This window comes from Nomascus leucogenys, chromosome 5, assembly GCF_006542625.1.
Source record: "Nomascus leucogenys isolate Asia chromosome 5, Asia_NLE_v1, whole genome shotgun sequence".
Taxonomy (NCBI): domain Eukaryota; kingdom Metazoa; phylum Chordata; class Mammalia; order Primates; family Hylobatidae; genus Nomascus; species Nomascus leucogenys.
In genome coordinates, this window is record NC_044385.1 from 126,257,683 (window position 1) to 126,276,889 (window position 19,207).

The following is a 19,207-nucleotide window of genomic DNA, read 5'->3' on the forward strand; positions in this document are numbered from 1 at the left end:
GGGCATGCCTGGCTTTCTCTGTGCCCATCGTCCTGCACCTGTGGTTTCAATGCCACAGAGCAAGTTTACAAAGGCGGGGTGAGAGTAGGGAGCGTGCCAAGCGGGCAGCAGACCAGCCCCCCGCCGCTCCTTGTGGCGCGCTCCCGGCGAGGCCCCGGGCCTGAAATGTCCCCGCGCGCAGAGCCTCCTGCCGGGCGACCCAGCTGTTAGCCACGTCTCGAGCGGCCAGGAGTGCTCGGGCCAGGCGTCCCCGGGGTTTTCGGTGTCCGCTGTGAGCTGCTCGGATCCCGGGGGAGTCGGTGGCCTATGCAGAAAGACTGGAGCGCTGGGCTGCGTCCCATTCCTGACCCGGCTGAGGGCGCCTTGACCCCGCGGCCCGGGCCCGCGTCCGAGCCACGCTAGACGCCCGGCTCCGGGAGCGCCGCGGTCGGCCGGGACTAGAAGCCGCGGCGCCGAGGTCTCGGGAGAAGCGCGGCAGGATGGCAGGCCGGGCCCGCGGGCACGTTCGGCGGCTGCCTGAGTCGGGAGCAGCTCAGGGAGCGCGGGGACGGAGGGGCGGGACCGGCCGCGGGGCGGGGGCGCGGGATTGACTAGGCCGCGGCGGCCAATCGCGGCGCTGGGAGGACGGGCGGGGCGGGAGCCGCCGTTAAAGGGGCGGTTTGACCGGGGGGGCCCGGCCTCGAGCTGGAGGGAGGGAGGGAGGCCGGGGCGGGAGACTAGGGGGTGCGGGGGGAGGGGAGAGGAAAAGGAGGAGATAAAAAATAAAAGGCTGCTGCTGCGGCGTTGGCGGCGCCCATCGAAATCAACAGAGGCGGTGGCGAACGCAGCCCACCGCAGCCGAGACCTGGGAGCCCGCCTGGGCCTCACACTATCTCGAGCCGCGGACTGCGCTGGGTCCACGCGGCGCGGCCACTAGTTTCGGGCCCAGCGCCCAGGCCCGACCGGCGGGAGGGAGGAGGCGAGCGAGAGATCACTTTTTTATTGTTGTTATTGTTTTTCAGCCCAGCCTCCCCCTCCTCCCCTCCCCCTGCTCGCCTTCTCCCCTCCCACATCCCCCTCCCCCCTACTCCCCCGGCTCCTCCTCCGGCACAACTTAAAGAAAGGGGGAGCGGCGCGGCTGCTGCCTTCATCTGGGGAAATTCGTGGCCACTGCAAGTTTACTACGCGAGGCGCAGCCAATGCCAAGCGCCGAGGCCGAGGAGGGCTAAACACTGCGGCCGCGGCTCGGAACAATACCCGCCGCGCGCGGGGCGGCGCGAGTAGGGCCGCGGGGGAGGGAGCTGTCGCCGCAGCGCGCCGCGGAGAGGACGCCTGGACTCCGCCTGCCGCCCCGGCGCCCCCGCCGCGGTCAGGTGGAGCCTCTGGTGCGCTGGCCCCGGGTGCCGAGCGCGGAGTTCGCCTCGGTCCTCTCCTCGCCCGCCTGCCTGGCGTTCGCACGGCCGCCGCGCTCGGGCACCGTGGCCCCGCCGCGGTTGTGACTGCATTCTACCGGCGCTGCTCGGCGCGACCGGGCTCCGGGTCCGCTGGGCGTGCGAGCGAGTGAGTGTGTGCGTGCGCGCGCGGGTGCGCGCAGGGGTGGGGGCCGCGGCGCGGCGCTCGCCCCCCGGTAGCCCCCCTCTCCTCGCGGCTCCCTCCTCCCGCCCGCCCTCCCTTGCCCTGCCCGCCCGCCCCCGCCGCAGCTCCTTTAATACACTTTGGTTCTCCGCCTGGCTTTGGACTCTTCTCCTCCTCCACCTCCTCCTCCTCCTCCTCCCGCGCCTCCACCGCCGCCGCCGCCTCCTCCTCTTCCTCTCCGCGCCTTCGCTACGCGCCCGGCCGCCCCGGGCAGATCCAGGCGGCGGCGGAGGCGGCGGGCGCAGGAGAGCGGTTCCCAGGGCTGAAGCAGCCGCCACCACCGCCGCCTGTGCCTGGAGCCTGGTGGCCGCCGGACGCACCGCGCGGATCGGGAGCGGGAGTCGAGGCGGCGCGGAGGCGCGGGGCTCGCAGGGGCGGGCGGGCGCACTGGCCATGCTCCTGGACGCGGGTCCGCAGTTCCCGGCCATCGGGGTGGGCAGCTTCGCGCGCCACCATCACCACTCCGCCGCGGCGGCGGCGGCGGCTGCCGCCGAGATGCAGGACCGTGAACTGAGCCTGGCGGCGGCGCAGAACGGCTTCGTTGACTCGGCCGCCGCGCACATGGGAGCCTTCAAGCTCAACCCGGGCGCGCACGAGCTGTCCCCGGGCCAGAGCTCGGCGTTCACGTCGCAGGGCCCCGGCGCCTACCCCGGCTCCGCTGCGGCTGCCGCTGCGGCCGCAGCTCTCGGGCCCCACGCCGCGCACGTTGGCTCCTACTCTGGGCCACCCTTCAACTCCACCCGGGACTTCCTCTTCCGCAGCCGCGGCTTCGGGGACTCGGCGCCGGGCGGCGGGCAGCACGGGCTGTTCGGGCCGGGAGCGGGCGGCCTGCACCACGCGCACTCGGACGCCCAGGGCCACCTCCTCTTCCCGGGCCTGCCAGAGCAGCACGGGCCGCACGGCTCGCAGAATGTGCTCAACGGGCAGATGCGCCTCGGGCTGCCCGGAGAGGTGTTCGGGCGCTCGGAGCAATACCGCCAGGTGGCCAGCCCGCGGACCGACCCCTACTCGGCGGCGCAACTCCACAACCAGTACGGCCCCATGAATATGAACATGGGTATGAACATGGCAGCAGCCGCGGCCCACCACCACCACCACCACCACCACCACCCCGGTGCCTTTTTCCGCTACATGCGGCAGCAGTGCATCAAGCAGGAGCTCATCTGCAAGTGGATCGACCCCGAGCAGCTGAGCAATCCCAAGAAGAGCTGCAACAAAACTTTCAGCACCATGCACGAGCTGGTGACCCACGTCTCCGTGGAGCACGTCGGCGGCCCGGAGCAGAGCAACCACGTCTGCTTCTGGGAGGAGTGTCCGCGCGAGGGCAAGCCCTTCAAGGCCAAATACAAACTGGTTAACCACATCCGCGTGCACACAGGCGAGAAACCCTTCCCCTGCCCCTTCCCGGGCTGTGGCAAGGTCTTCGCGCGCTCCGAGAACCTCAAGATCCACAAAAGGACCCACACAGGTAACCGCAGGCTGGGACAGGGACCAGGCGCGGAGGGGAGACACGCACAGGCTGAGACTCAGGCTGTGGGTGCCGACGCTGGGCGCAGACCGCCAGCCGGGGACCTCGCATGGGAGGTGTTTTTGCGTGTACGAGAGAGCCAGCAGCTTGTTTCTGTTGGAGGATGACAGAATATTATTGGGCTGGGTTTTTCCATGTGCGGAAATCGAGTTTTAAATGATCAGCCTCACATCAAATGTATGCTTGGGTCATGCAATTGCTTCGTTTGCTCAGCCCCGGTTAATAATTTCCGTTCTAAGTAGAAAGCACAAAATAAAACTGCTCTCTAATTCGGTGCCCGGGAAGCGAGCCTAGAGAGGATTTTGCCAGCTTGTCTGAATGTGCTTTTCTGCTCAGGGTGTATGTCTGTTTGAGTGGTTTGTGTGTTTTCCCACTTCTTTTACTCGGGGTCCAAACGCCCTTCCCGGGACTGTTTCCCATTAAATGAGTCTGGTGTGAGCCGAAGCTATAATGCGTTTCTCATTTTTAAAGTGTTTTTAAAGCCCGTCTCGGGGTGGGTCGCGGGGGCTTTACTGTGGTTTCGCAGCAGTTTGTGAAATTCTCTAATGGGCACCACAGAGTTTGCGATTCCCAACTTGGACCCAGGTCAGCTAGAGCCCCAGGTCAGCTAGAGCCCCAGGCAGCGCGGCCCCGCGGGGGGATCGCGTGAGAAGAGAGAGCCGCAAAAGAACGCGCCTCCTGCCTCATAGATTATTCATCTATGACCAGGTCTCAGCCAAAATCGTGCCAGACGATTTCCTAAAAGAAAGCCAAATGTTTTAGCAACTTACCCCGTCAATATTTACTCCGAAGTGGGGATGCGCCAGCGGCCTATTGTTCTCTTCCGGGAAGGGAGGGAGCCGAGGTGCGAGACAAGCTTTTAACAAGGTTTAAAATTTGAGAAATTTATTTGCATGAAATGCTCGCTTTCGAGTCCTGTGTCTGAACGGATGTCTTTAAGAAACAATTTAGGTGCTAATGGAATTTAACGTTAAACGGTCCCCTTTCCAAGTGGAACGATGTTTGAGTTCTCGCACCTCTAAATGACTCCAAGCATTTGGAATTCTGGCAACAGGATGCAGAGACCGCCAGAAAATTAAACGGAGAGGTTTTGAAAGGCTTTGCTGACTCCCCCAACCCTCGCCCGCCAGCTTGTGCCTCTCCGCAGTCACTAGATGCTGCCTTATCTCTAATATTTACCTTTTCTTCAACTTATTTTTTAAAGACTGGAGGTGAGACTAGAATTGTGGTTAATTCAATTTGCAGAATTTTGGATGAAAAATACTGGCTCAGTCACTCTCCACAGCCCAGCCCCCAAACAACACGTAGCAACTCCAAATGTAATTGCTTACTGGCCCTGGCGAGAAACCGACAGCAGCCCAGCAGCCTGTGTGATTTTGATAATGCCCCAAATATTTTGTCATAATAACAGCTTCTCCGTGGCGAGAGCAACTTACTAGAAGCTGCAAATCCAAGAAGCCCTCTAAAAAGGCAGGCAGGGCCAGGAGCTACCCCACATTCCTGAGAAATTTGAGGAGATGGACGTCAGCCTGGAAGAAAGTAAAATATGAAATAAATGAGCAGGACTGTCGGGCGGGAAGGCGGTTAATTTGATCTTAGTTCTGCCGCAGAGGGGATTGGACTGGTTTAAGGGACCCAGCCCCCTCAGGCCCTTCTCCCTCGCCGTGGCCCAGCCCCCTCGCAGCCTGAGTGGGGGCTTTGCAGGCTCTGGGTGTCTGCAGCCTGCGCCGGTGTTTGCCGTCCACAGGGGAGAAGCCGTTCCAGTGTGAGTTTGAGGGCTGCGACCGGCGCTTCGCCAACAGCAGCGACAGGAAGAAGCACATGCACGTCCACACCTCCGATAAGCCGTATCTCTGCAAGATGTGCGACAAGTCCTACACGCACCCCAGCTCGCTGCGGAAGCACATGAAGGTACCACCGCGGCGGCCGGGAGGAGAGTGAGGCAGGCCGAGGCGCCGGTGCAGCACTGGCCTGGACCACCTCAGCCGGCCTGGGAGGGTCCCCAGGGGCCAGGGCGGCGGGGGGAACATTTCTGGGGGTGCTCTCCCCCAGGGTCCCGGCCCCACAGCAGCTGCACTCACACCCAGTCCCCTCTGGTCCCCCCTCCCGGCTTTTGTCTTGCAGGTCCATGAGTCCTCCCCGCAGGGCTCTGAATCCTCCCCGGCCGCCAGCTCTGGCTATGAGTCGTCCACGCCCCCGGGGCTGGTGTCCCCCAGCGCCGAGCCCCAGAGCAGCTCCAACCTGTCTCCAGCGGCGGCGGCAGCAGCGGCGGCGGCTGCGGCGGCGGCGGCCGCGGTGTCTGCGGTGCACCGGGGCGGAGGCTCGGGCAGTGGCGGCGCGGGAGGCGGCTCAGGCAGCGGCAGCGGCAGTGGCGGGGGCGGCGGCGGGGCGGGCGGCGGGGGCGGCGGCAGCTCTGGCGGGGGCAGCGGGACAGCTGGGGGCCACAGCGGCCTCTCCTCCAACTTCAATGAATGGTACGTGTGACGGGTTGGGGCCTCTCTCCCTCTCCCTGTCCCCACCCCAGCGCAGCAGTCCTCACCGCAGCTAGCAGCGAGGGCACCTTGTGATCATGTTGTTAAAATTATGAATCTGATTTTTATGATGATGAAAATTTTACCAGCAGAAGGATTTTTAAAAGTTTTTTTTTTAATAATAATAATCTAGGCATGAAGAGCAAAAATATCCCTTCCGGAGTCTTTGAAGCTGAAAATATAAAACAAATAAAAAATAAAAAAATAAAAACCCACAAAAATGTTGAACCAAACCTCCCTGCTAATCTCCATGCCCACATTCTTTCCCACCCTGTTCCCAGTCTTCTGACAAACTGTGTACATAGCGGACTCCTCCTTTCTCCTCCGAGGTGGTCTTAATGGCTTATTGGTGTATAGAAGTTTGTCCATTTGTAAAACTCCGGATTGCGTTCCTCCCCGCCTTCCTCCCCTTCCCTTCCCTAAAGTGATGGGCTTTCTCTTTTCTCCTCTTTTAGTTTACCCAGTTTCTTTTTAAGTAATGTGGAAGAAAATGGTTTATTTTGTATTGTGGTATTGAATATTGTGTTCCTTTTTATGAGGCAACCTGATTGTAAACTTCATGTAACTATAGACTGGAAAAAATGAGCCGTGCCAAAGTCTCCCTTCTGTTTTTTCAGCACATTGACCCATAGCACACACATACACACCACCACCAACAACGCTTGTGAATGTATTTTTCTGTTAGCTGGGTTTACATGTGATGTTTTAGTGCTTTTGCAAGTTCAATTTGTTAGTTCCTGTATGAAAGATTGTGGGGGAAAAATAAACGTCGTGCCGTTAGCTTTTTCCGTAATAACACCCTTCCTTCTGTAAATACCCGTTACCATATTTATCCATTTGTAATTAAATTATGGTATTAACTTGCTACAGAGGAAACAATATTTATAAAGAATGTTTCTTAACTATAAATATGTACAATTGTGGGCATAAACTGTTTCAGATTTTTTATTTGAAGGTTTTAAGTGGTTTGATCATTTCTTGTGATGTTTTGAGAGTAATGCATACAGAAATATAATAAAATGTGTTGAAACTGCATGAACATACTATTTTTTCTAGCAAAGTTATTAAAGAAAATGGGGAAAGAGGCAGCTGAGGATTGACCTGGGTACGCCTCAGCGAGCCTGAGTGGGCGGGAGGCACATGCGTTCTGGGGAGGAAGGTGTGTGTCTGCATAGAAACCAAGCCAAAGTGCTCGTTTGGCAGAAGGTCTCAAAATTATTTTCTTCGTCCTTTGTTTAATAGCTGAGAGTGAATTAAATTTTTGGAAAGCCCCTGTGAGGAATGGCGGCAGGAACCTTCAGAGCTTCTAATGGCTCCATTATCTGAGGGAATGCCTTTCTTTCTTTCTTTCAGCTATTTGGGCTGGATTTAAGAGCACTAAACATTTCCTTATTCTTTGTTTTCCCCCTTTCCTGCCCCCTTTCCTCTCCCTCCCTCTGAAAAGCTGAGGTACAGTTATTTTTAATTACACATTTAAAACTGGGCAGAGTACTTTCTTTTTGAACTTGGCCTAATGATTATAGTTTTAAGGGCCCGTTTGTACCAAAAGTTGCTTGAAATTTTAAGCAGAGAAATCCTGCTGAAGCAAAGCAGCTGTGTGCCAACAAGCAGGATGGTCAAGGGAAGGTGATAAATAGGCTACATTTTGATCTTCTTGGGGGAGGAGATTAGATAAGAAAGCAATAAACCGTTGGCCCCAAAGGAAAGAATCTCTTGAAGAATTCAGTAAAAATAAAATAGAATAAGATATCAAGACTAAAATTGCCAGGTGGAAGTGAGAGATCCAGAGCCCCAGCCACCAGCTTTTCTCCTACGTTTACAGCCTTCCTACCTCCCCCGCAGGAGCTGATCAGAGTTTTCAAACAAGATACTCTAAGGAAGAAGGCAAAAATAATTGTAATAACGAAAGGGTAGGGATGGGGAAGATTATTTTTAAATTTCTGAGCCATCAAAATATCTCCCTCTTCCAGGAGCTCCAAGAGGCCTTGGGCGGTGCTGGACCTCCCCCATCCAGCTCCCCCAGCTGGAAAAAGACTTGGGTGGTGGCAGCGACACCTCCAGAGGATCGCCCAGCACCGCCGCGGAGACGCAGAGAGCGGGTGGCTGCGATGGCTGCGGCTGCCCTGCTCTCCTTTCCCTCCAGCCCTGGAATGAGCCTCTGGGCCAGGCTGGCCAGGACTGAGGGGCGCTTGGGGAGAGAGGGGCAGCCCTGACCTCCCAGAGGTCACACTACCTGTTCAGTGGCGAGGAAAGGTGTCCAGCCTTGGGTGGGGGGGAGTGACCAGAGGGTGACAGAGGCCAGGCTCGCCTTTCCCAGCGGCCCTGCGAACTGCTCAAGCGCCAACTCCTGAAGCAATCAGATCCCCATTAAAATCAAATTTATAACCCCTAATAATATTAGGCGAAATTATTAAAATAATTGGCATATGTTACTGATCCTTGGGAGAGTTCATTGAACACATTATAAGCTGTGAGGAAAATCGTTTAGGGTTTTCCAAAGCACCCCCACCCCCATGGGGGGACGGAGTCAAATGAAATATTTGTCATAACTTGTGCAAGAACAAAAAGGCCTATTGGAAATGTTTCAACTTTTTTAAAATTTATTTATTTTTTATTTTTTGGTGGAAATTGGTTTTGAGAGAAGTCCCAAATCTAAGGAGAAGGACAAGATGGGGGTGGGGAAGGCAACTTTACCATGGGGCTTGGGACTTTTCTTCCCATCTGGAGAAGAAGGAAAACGGCCAGAAGGGGTGGCCGATCTCACAGCCTTGAGTTGGTTCGATTGCTTTCCTCATCTGAAAGTCGGAGAGCCACCCGAGGCCCCTTCAGGTCCGGGGGCGCTGATTCTAGTTTTCAGCAGGAAAATAAAATATGAACGGGGAAGATCACAGCCTGGGAGTGGTCTCCGAGTCCACCTTAGGATGTGCGGAGCGGGCGGGAGCCGCTTTTCCTCGAAAGGGCTTCCAGTCCCTGGTCCCTCGCTTCCCAAGGCTTTGTCTAAACAAGTCACGGACCCGACAAGGTGGTCCAGTCTCTCCCTTTGGCCTTTCTCTTCTGCCCTTCGAATCCGAAGGGCTGGATGGAGGGGAGGGGAGATGGCAATAGTGTAGAAGTGTCAAGATGTGAAAATTGCTCAACTGAGAACGCACGCGGGGGCTCGCGGCCCAACAGCCTGCACCACACTCAGGAGCCTGGTCCTGGGCCTGGGGGGGGGGACAGGGGACCCCCCCACCCCTATCCCTGCCCGGCTGTCTAAACGGACCTAAATGCTAACCTGCTGTTGCCTTGACTCCAGAGACACGAAACTGAAGCTAGCCCTCGCCCCTCTCTGGGATCCCGCGCTGCGCTGCGGGTAGCTGCCCGCAGGGAGGCCCAGCCTGCCGTGGCTGGAGCACGGTTTCTGCTCGCCGCCGCCGTCAACTTGAACTTCAGTGAGCCTAGGCCGGTTTCCTTCGCTCTCACCTCCATCCGCCACCTAAGAACTCCCCTCAGCGAGAGCGTCGCTTTATCCGGAGGCAGCTGGAGCCCCCTCGGGAGGCTCGTCATTATTATTATTAATTATCGTGATCCTCACTGCATTATTAATGCCCACGATGATAACCGGCATCGGTATCAGCTTTCGCCGGTTCAGTGATATCCCACGAAGTTCGGGGAGGGCAGCAAGTCACTCCAGGATCAAAGGCCGCGTCGGTTCTGCTCGGGGCATGGGCAAGGGGAGGCTGCTGGGGCCAAGCCACGGCTGGACGCGAGAGGGAAGAAACTCGTCCCAGGACCCGCACGCCCATTCCGAGCTGTCCCGATGCTCTTCCCTAGGCCGGCACCTCCGCTCTTCCTCTTCCCCACCCCCTACCCCCTTTGTCTCTTTTTCAGACGGATGTTTTCAGTCTCAAGTGGTTTTATTTTCCGCACAAAACCCTGAGATCAAGGGCAGATCACAGACTGTACCGGAGGCTCGGGTTTCCCTGGACTCTGTGCTGTTCTGCATCCCAGGGTTGGCTAGGAAGGAAGGCCTGGGCCGGCGAGGTGACTGGTCTCCTGCCCAGGTCGGCAGGACGGGGGGAGGGGTGTCCCGGTAGGTCCCTGGTGAGCTCACCCGTGGCATCAGGGACCCGCGGGAACCCACAGGGCGCCCACTAGGGACTCGGGTCCTACCCTCCCCCACACTACTCCACCGAAATGATCGGAAGGGCGCGCTAGGCCTGCTTCCAAGTGCTGAGTGATAAAGGCCTCAAAATCACACTCCATCAAGACTTGGTTGAACCTTTGGGTGGGTTTTTGTTTGTTTGTTTGTTTGTTTGTTTTTAGCAGACACGTCCCGGAAAGAGGTCCTCAGAACCCAAAGCAAAGGTTCAATAATGATTTGTGGATGGATTGACTATAGTCTGATATCGCTCTGGTTCCACAGAAACTCGGAGCTCCTTGGCCCACTGTTACCCCCAGCAGACCGAAATGAACGGTTTCTATTTTTCACTGGCAGCTCAGAACTGGACCGGAAGAAGTTCCCCTCCACTTCCCCCCTCCCGACACCAGATCGTTGCTGGGTTTTTATTTTCGGGGAAAAAAAAACAAAACACTAGGTCCTTCCAGACTGTATCAGGTGATAGGGCAAAAACCCTCAGGCTAGTCCGGCTGGGTGCCCGAGCACGAAAAGGCCTCCGTGGCCGTTTGAACCGGGTGTTGCAAATGAGAACTTTTGTCAGCCATAACCAGGGCATCCCGAGGGTCTGAGTTCACGGTCAAGGCTGTGGGCTACTAGGTCCAGCGAGTCCAGGCCCCGCCCCGCCCCCGAGCTGCCACAGCCAAGATCTTCGGCAGAGAATTCGAGACCAGGGTCCTCCCACTCCTGCCCCGCCCCGACAGTCAGAGAACTCTCGGTGCTGGGGCCACCTCGTCGCCCTCCCACGTTTCTCTTTTGTTCCCAGGGACCGACGAGCTTTTGAAGAGGTGACACCTCGCTTCGCCTTCTCCTGCTCTAGGCCCTGCCCTCGTCCAGCATCCCTCCTGCCCCACGAAGCGAGAGGATGCTCAGCGCAGCTGCCAGGCAGAGAGTGTGTGGGGAGGTCCCCTGCCTTTGCGCGCGCGCACACACACAGACACACACACAACACACTCACTCACGCCATATGCTCACACATCCTCACCTCCTTCGGCTTCCACGCCTCCCAGCCACGGGCTTGTGTGAGTGGGAAGGACCTGAGGCCGCAGAAATGTGGGTGAGCGTGGGCAGCAGGAGATGCTCCCCGCACCCCTCCTCCCATTCCTACCTCCCCCAGCCCTTTCTAGCGCCGCTTGGAGGGGACCGGGCCTGCCCTGCGCTCTCAACCTAATTCGGCCTCGGAGGGTCCTCCGCCAGGGCGGCACTCCCCAGGCCCGCACTCCCCAGGCCCGCACTCGCGCCACTGGCGTGGGACTAAGGCTCCCTGCAGTTGGGTCTCCCAAGCCCACTCGCAGGGGCTGCGAGAGGCCAGGCTGCCTTGCCTGCCCGCGCGCCCTCCAGCCCTCGGGTGTAGGGAGGGGGGCGCCCCCTCACCTCCGAGGAAATCTGGAGAGAGGGAAGAGATGCCTGGCCCCGGCGTACCCCGAACCTGGCCTCAACCTCTGCCTTTCCCAACCTCCCGGGTCAGGTTTATCTCTGTCCTAAAGGCCAAGCCGGTGGCCCTGGGGAGCAGAAGGGAGCTCAGAGCTGCTAGAGAAGGTAGGGGGTAGAAATAATAATAATGTTAATAATGTCAGAGATAATCATCGCAGTTAACGCTCAGCGACTGGGCTGCTCCGCGGAGGCCGGCGGAGACCTACAGAGGCTCCTGACTGGCAGAACTGGAGGTGGGGGTGTGGTTCCCTTTTCACCGGGGCTCTTATGTTGCCAGTCTCCCTCCCCCCCACCAGGCAAAGGCCCCCTAAACCTAGGGTCTGGAACCAGGCCGAGCCAGCGAGGGCCTGCCAGGAGCTGCGCCGGAGCCTCTCGCTGCAGCCAGAGCTGGTTCTTGTTCTTTACTCTCTCTTGGCCCACTGGGCCCACAGTGGTTAGGTGGACGAGTGTGGTTTCCCTAAACTCTTTGGAGACGGCTGGGTCTGCGTGCCCCCGGCTCCGTCCCCACCCCCGGGCCTGTCCCCCAGCCTCCGCCCGCCCGCCTGTGAATGGTGGATTTAATGAGCGCTTGTGCGGCGTTGGCCGGCGGTTCTGAAGATGCGCTGACCTGGAGGGAGGGCGCGAAAGGTCAGGCGCACGCCGGGCCCAACTTGGGCTCCTCCCAGGCCCACGCTGCTCCGATATTGATCCTGGGAGAAAGATAAACAGAAAAGCTGGACATTCAGTCATGAATACTAATGAGCCAGGGTAGGGGTTTTAATTGCTGTGGACTTCCTTTCTCCAGTTAATCCTTATTGCAAACTTCGCTGGAGTCAGCTTTCTTGGGCCTCCCGCCTCCTTATATTTTCCTGTGAAATACCCAGGCGAAAGAGACCCGTGACAGCTTGACTTTCTCCTCTTCGAGAGGCCCGTGTGAGCTCGAGAGCCCACAGACCGTGTTTCCAGTGTGGCTCTGTTTACTAATTATGGAAATACGGGGATCCTGTAAAATAAATTGTTTCAATGTGGCTTTGGCGAGTCTGCTTCTTGACTTCTTCACCCTTATTGTTTCAAAGACTTCGTGTGTCCTTGGCCTTTAAACTTCCTCTTGACAATTTCATCTTTTCTCCCGCCACGGAGCTCCTTTCTACTCCAAACGGTGCATTCTTTCCCCAAACGTTCTCGTTTCTCAAGTCTCCAGGACTTGGCACTGGCTTTGCCAACCGCAGTGTCTAAGTATTTCAACCTAGCAGTGAATTCTTAGGCAAGCTAATTTACCACGTTACCCAAATTTTGTGGTTTCTTTGGTACCTACAAGCAACATTGTAATATGAGACAGGAATCTAAAAGAATTGTCAGAAAGATTTCTGCCTCCATTCTTGATATGCATTTGATAACTTACGTATAATCACTTTTATAAAAATAAAGCCATTCTTGAATTGAGCTTTTTCTTGAAACTGCAGTAAGTCGACTGTAAATTCTATAAAGCAGTTTCGGCTGTGTGATCAGGAGAGAAATATATAAGCCCATTTTTGTGACAGACTAGGTAGAAATGTGTTGAAACCCAAGCCAGAAAAAAAAAAATCAGTTGTGCTAGAGTAATTTCCAATATTACTCTGATCCTTAAAGTTTTGAACAAAATAAGCCTGTATTTCACTTCATTGTCAATAGGTCCCAGCATTGAAGTCTCCTGAGGATTCTGTTTCACTTACACTTTTCAGTCCAAACTTTTTTTTTCTTTGCACAATGATTTATTATGTAGGTAATTTTAGGGGATACAGTTTACAGCTTGAATTATTAGACTGAACACCTCTGGCTGACACCACGACGCCTTTTTTTTCTGCCTGCAGCTGTGAGTCACAACCCCATTTTCATACCCAACCGCTGCACATTCCTTCACAATGTATACTTCCTTCTTGCAAAGATCAAACATGCTTTGGTCAAAGTGTTTATTTTAAAATACAGGAAAATTAAAACTAAACACAGCTCTACTGAAAAATCCCCAAATGTATCATATTTTCCTCCTCCTGTGCCCACAAAAAAAGTAACAAATTGCACCACTTTCTGGGGTAAAAATTTGAATTGAAGGAGAACACACAGGCACATACAGACATAGTGTTCATTTTAGTACTGAAGCACACCAGAAAACCTCCCACTTCCATTCATATTTGGATTCCTGTTTGGATGTCTTGTTTTTACTATAAAAATATCACAAACCAAACAACAACAATGTATCATTAAAAAGATGCTGACAGATATGTATTTTATTCACCAACCTACACACTCCTCATTCCTACTTCATTTTTCCCCTCTTAGTGTTTTCCTTGTAATTATATCTTTCAGATTGTAACTTTCAGGGGAGAAGTATATTTTGAAATATTTTCTAAATAGAAAACAAAAGGTCTCAGTAACTCAGAAATAAGTTAACAATTCCTAAGCATCTCTGTAGGTCTTTGGCGTGTGTGTGTGTTTTCTTTTTCCTTTCAAATTAAGGTGAAAAATTATAAGAGAGAATCCCTCCATCCCAGCACCTAAATCCTGTAAAGTGGACTTTAACTGCAGAATTTGGTGGACAAGCTGCCCTTCTGCAGCACACCGTCTAACTGCCTATTTCAGCTTCTCGCTGCTCCCACTTGAAAGAGACATAGACCTCAGCCACCTCCTCTCTGAGGCAATTTACTCAGCTTCTCCGATCACACAGTTCTTTAACGGGGCAGAAATTGTTGGGCTGTTTTTAATCAAGTTTGGAAGCTGAATCTTTTTCCCCTGATGACTGTGCCCAGGGGTGGATCCGGCTGAATGTCTGGCGCTGCGGGCAGCGGGCTCGGCCACCCGTTTTTCAGACACAACACCAGAGAATGGCACTGAAATAATCGCGTGTAGCAGAAATGTTTAAAAACATTAACCTCTCTTATTTTCTATACTTGTGAATTAAAAGGCAAAAGAAGCTGAAAGGAAATCTGAAATGATACTCATTTACCTACTGAAGGCAGACCAAGAAACTGTAAAGATGCTTGATGCTTTGAAAATGTACTCTGTAAAATCTTTCAAATTAGATGCTGCTTAAGATCAATGGCAGTAAAAATATTTTTATGATTTGATTGGTTAAAATTTTTTAAATATTAGTGATGATAAATTAACAGATCAGAAGTTTCTTTCCAGAAACAATTTGGGAGGGATATAGAAAGTAATCTAGTAATCTAATAATACTCTTCTTCCTATTGTTTAAAGGGAGACAAATTATAGTACATACTATGTGGACTTTTTTAAACTTTAGATCAATAAAAATATTTGGCTTTCATATACTACTGAAAATTCTTTGCGAAAGTGGAGAATCAAGGATTTTAAAGACCAAGAACAAAACAAAGAATCAGATTACAGTCTTCCTCTAAAATACACTTCTTCCTTTGCTGGGTTTTCAAATGATATCATTGGTGATTCTTTGTTTATTTGAACAATCTCTTGAAATTAAAATGCATTGAATATTTCTGTCTAGATAGTTCAACTTCAGACACACAAATATTTCTAAAAGTTCTAACTGTAAATCAAAGACTTTATAAAGCTACAGCAACAACATTTCATATCATGGCAAAACCAATTTTATTGTGACATTCCTCTCATATCTGGTAGATTATCAGACACATCAAAAATTCTCACCTTGAAAATGCACTCTTCCAAAAATCGTATACATTTGAGAAACTAATTTTTATAATGTGTAATTTGTGGTTTATTATTTCATTTCTGGTTTTAAATCCAAGTGAATTAATTTAAAAAGTAAATTTGGACTAGAGGGGAGACATTAGTGAAAAGTCTTAAGTATTAATCAAATTCTTCTCAACTACCTCCAGTATGCACACGCATCATTCACACACACCCTTCTTGAGAAGAAAAAAAATGTTTCAGCTGAAGAGAACAGTCATATCAGCCATTTGGCTTCAAATGCCTTATACAAAAGTTTAAAATAGCTATTTTGTAACATGGCAAAACTATCGTTTAATGTTTCAGGGTAACATTTTTCTAAATCTTCATGTGATAATTTACTTATTCAAAAATGTAACAAATGATTGACTTTATTGGGCAAAATATTGCTCTGCCTATTTGTTAAAGTAGATATCTCACATAGGGTGCCATTGTAACTTATGTAAGTCTCTTTTTGGTACAATTGTGTTCACTTGTAGGTAATCTACTATTCTCTTGTGCCCCCAACATTGTTGCACTTGAAAGTTGAATGTTGAGAACTCAAGGTTGGAAACCAAATCAAGTGCCTTGTGTGGAAGCAAAAGATGTTTTCCTCTGACAGATGCTACTTTGGGTGTCTTTTCTGCTAAGCAGATCTCCGCGTTAAATTAGCCTAATCATTTGCCTCTCTGTTTTTTCTAAAGGTCTGTGGTCCAAGTGGCAGTCCTTCCTGCAATAGACCATAGGTTCTGTTCGGTAGCGGGAATGTCCTATTTCGTTGCTTCAAGTTTCACTTTGTGTTTAAAATGTAATAAAATAAGCCTAGAAAATCATTTTTAAGAGAGCACTTTCAAGAAGCACTTCCTTTCCTAGTGCCAGACAATGGTGCTCCCCAACCTCTTGGCTGGAGCGCTTGCTTTCGATTTGTTTGTTTCGCGCATTTCCCTAAAGAGCCGGGCTCTTTGCGCTGTTTAATTCTGCTTTAAAAATGCATCGCTTCTGCCCTGAATCCTTCTCTGAAACAAATTCCTATCGAAAATGTATCAGATTCGTTCCAAATATGGGATATGGATCAATATTCCCATGCTACAGATATTTTTTAAATTGTTTTTGTCGTAGGAGTCCACACTTTTGCAATATATTTTTAATTGAAGTAGGGTTGCCTGTTATTTCTCATGATACACAAAAAAGTAGCAATTACCGTCTGCTTAGTCCTTCCTCTATTATTATTTTTAGCCCGTGTATCATTACCTAACTGGTATGTGTTCTTCTGTCCAGCTCCTGATGATCTAGTTGAATTCTGGACATTGTGCCAAGAAGTGTATTTGAAGCAGATAAGTACGTATAATACAAATGCGTTTTGTTAGACCTGATGGATGCTATTTTTCTTTTAATAGGTTTGTAGCAAACTAACACAATAACACAATGTATTCCTTTTCAAGGTACATTGTTGAAACAGGTCTATTAAGAGCGCGTTGAGCTATTTCTCGCTTCTATTGAACAGTCTGTTGCTCAAACACAACAGCCAACAAACGCCAGCTGCCTCAACAAAAGTAGAAACCTAACCCTTTTATGTAATGTTTTAACAGAAAGGGTAGCTCTGTTTAATTAAAAACATTGATGATTCAGTGAAACAATAGAAACTCAAGTTCAAGTGGTGCTCTATTGATTTAAGATGATTTTTTACTAGCAATGGGTATAATTCATTTATTTTCCAGTTCTCTCTTGTGTAAAGGGGTTCTTTCTTGGGGCATTATTTGGGTGAATAGGAAAAGACAGAGATGGCTATTGCCTTAGAAACCTGATTAACGTATGTTGCTTTGAGGGTAAGGTGTTTAATTTATAAGTGCACCCCATATTTTTTGTCAGTTTATTCGCGGTGGGGAAGCTTTGAAAGTAGCTCCTCTCAGCAGGTTAAAAAGTGAAGTCTGCGTCCTGGCATTTAAATGTCTTTGTTATTGTGTCAAGTAAGTTGTTGAAAACTGCATGCCCGGAATATTAAGGTTGGGCGGCTAGAGGAGGCAAGTTGTGTGTGTGTGTGTGTGTGTGTGCACGCGCGCCCCTGGGCGCAGGGCTGTGTGTGCGAGGACAATTATTTTCATCAGCTGCTTGCTAGCCCGCGCCCGACTGCTCCTCTTTGCAGAACCGACGGGCTTTCAACTCTGGAAGTGAAGCAGGACGAATTCCTCCATGGAGACTCCCTCCTTGGGAACGTCGAACTCTCTCTGCCTTGGGGAGTGGGGCTCGATAAAGGGTACCTAGGTCGCCCCCTGGCAGGGGAGCACTCGAGGGCCGCGAGGTCCCGGGTTTCGCCATCCTGAGACCCCCGCGCGGATGGCCCAGGAGGGGCGCGGCGGCCCTGAGTCAAGGTGGGCGGGGGCAGGTGCTTCCCTCCACCGCGTTGTCCTACGCTGGCTCGGTCCCCACCGCCCGACCTAGCCCGGCGCCGGCCGAGCACGGCGGCCGTGCTTCGCACTCCTTCCTCCCACTGGGCCCGCAGGCCCGGCTTCACGATTCCCGGGCCCTCGGGCATGTGAGGGACTTGAGTGAATGCAGCTCCTTCAACTCACTCCCGCAAAACCACCGCCAGGAGGGCCTTAAGTCAGAGAACCCGGCCTAGGAGCCGCCCCTAGAGCCTCGGCGCGGGCCCCTACCCCTTCCCCACATCGGCCGGCCGAGGGAGCCTAGAGCCGGTGGGAGACGGGCAGCGGCCTCTCCTGATCCTTTTCTGCGCCACACAAGTTCCCAGGGTGGGCCGAGGACAGAGCGCCTCAGGCATCGTCGGCTTCCCACCGCTGCGGCCCAGGCCCAGCCTGCGGCCTTGGAGCCACTCGCTCCAATCCCCAACAGGTCGTCGCTACCGCCTCGAGGGCCGCACTTCCGCCTGCTCCGGACTTCCCGCGCACCCAGGGGTCAAAAGGCACGGCCCGCCTCGACCCACTTCCGGGGTCCGGCCTCCCCAGGTCCGGCTGGCCCCCACCCAGCCCCGGGCCCCTGTGGGTCCCGGAAGCCGGGGGACCGCTGAGACCGAGGCCTGGAGCCCGTCGCCCTCTGGGCCCATCGTGGCGGATGACACTCGGGGAGGCCGCGGCCAGAAAGGGACCCGCGAGGGAAACGTCCACAGGGGCCCCTTAGGCCCACAGTGAATTATTTAAGCTGTTCCTGGTGTTTAAAGAGGTTTTTCAGTTTTTAAAGAATGTTGTAAAAAAATATCAGCCCTTGTTAACTCCCTCATTACATGCTTTTTTTCCCTCAGCTGAACAAGCCCTATTTCCTGAGTCGCAGGAGCAATGTAAGTGTTTAAACGTGTGTCAAGTGTCTTATAAATAATACAAATTCATAAAGAAGAGGAGGAAATTTAACTGATACCTGAAGGACTTGGCATAGCCACATTTGCTGTGAGGTTGTTTTTGGACAGGGACGTGTGGTCGGGAAACCGGCCTGACAGCGCCTGGTGGGGCTCTGTCCTCGGCTCAGCCCGGTGAGTCTGTCCGCACCCCTGTCTAGGAAAGCCTAGGAGGAGTTTGACCAGTTCGTGAGAGACGGTCCAGTGGTCTGCAGTTTCTATACTAGAGTGTCTATACTCAACTCAGTATTTTGGAGTTCCTTTTCTTATTTTTTATTTTTATTTTTTGAGACGGAGGTCTCACTCTGTCGCCCAGGCTGAAGTGTATATAGTGGCTCAATCTCGGCTCACTGCAACCTCTGCCTCCCTGGTTTAAATGATTCTCCTGCCTCAGCCTCCCGAGTTGTTGGAACTACAGGCACCCGACACCACACCTGGCTAACTTTTGTATTTTTAGAAGAGACAGGGTTTCACCATGCTGGCCAGGCTGGTCTAGAACTCCTGACCTCATGATCCACCCGCCTCGGCCTCCCAAAATGCTGGGATTACTGGCGTGAGCCACCGCGCCCAGCCCTGGAGTTGTTTTTCTGTCTTTTCCTCTCAGCCTCCTATCCTTTCTCCATTTTTCCTTTCTGGTCTTTCTCCCTCAAAGTGTCTGCTGCTGTGACATTGCTATGACATCCCTCCCTCGTTAGAATGAGGGTTAGTGCTGCTTCTGGCAAAAAAGGCAGTAAGAGGGTTGAGGTCTGGGCTTTAATTTGAGATCTGGGCCAGAATACCATTTGTATTCATTCTCGTCCCTAGAAAGCTAAAATAATAATAAGGAGGTTTTGCCCTACACGGCTCACGCCTGTAATCCCAGGACTTTGGGAGGCAGAGGCAAGCGGATTCCCTGAGGTTGGGAGTTTGAGACCAGCCTGAGCAACATGGAGAAACTCCGT

At 52.8% G+C, this 19,207-nt stretch overlaps 1 protein-coding gene across 1 annotated transcript; it reads left to right on the forward strand.

The window, feature by feature from the left end:
• Nucleotides 1-1,554: 1,554 nt before the first annotated feature.
• On the forward strand, nucleotides 1,555-6,716 carry ZIC2 (Zic family member 2). Its single transcript, XM_003270146.4, has 3 exons — nucleotides 1,555-3,082; nucleotides 4,890-5,053; nucleotides 5,267-6,716. Exons 1-3 carry the CDS (start codon nucleotides 2,008-2,010, stop codon nucleotides 5,624-5,626), a joined length of 1,599 nt encoding a protein of 532 aa, XP_003270194.1. The 5' UTR covers nucleotides 1,555-2,007; the 3' UTR covers nucleotides 5,627-6,716.
• The last annotated feature ends 12,491 nt before the right edge of the window (nucleotides 6,717-19,207 follow it).

Coding starts and splice junctions, on each gene's coding strand:
- ZIC2 (XM_003270146.4), top strand. CDS start 2,008: ATGCTCCTGGACGCGGGTCCGCAGTTCCCGGCCATCGGGGTGGGCAGC. Junction 3,083..4,889: donor CCACAAAAGGACCCACACAG/GTAACCGCAGGC, acceptor TGCCGTCCACAG/GGGAGAAGCCGTTCCAGTGT. Junction 5,054..5,266: donor CGCTGCGGAAGCACATGAAG/GTACCACCGCGG, acceptor TTTGTCTTGCAG/GTCCATGAGTCCTCCCCGCA.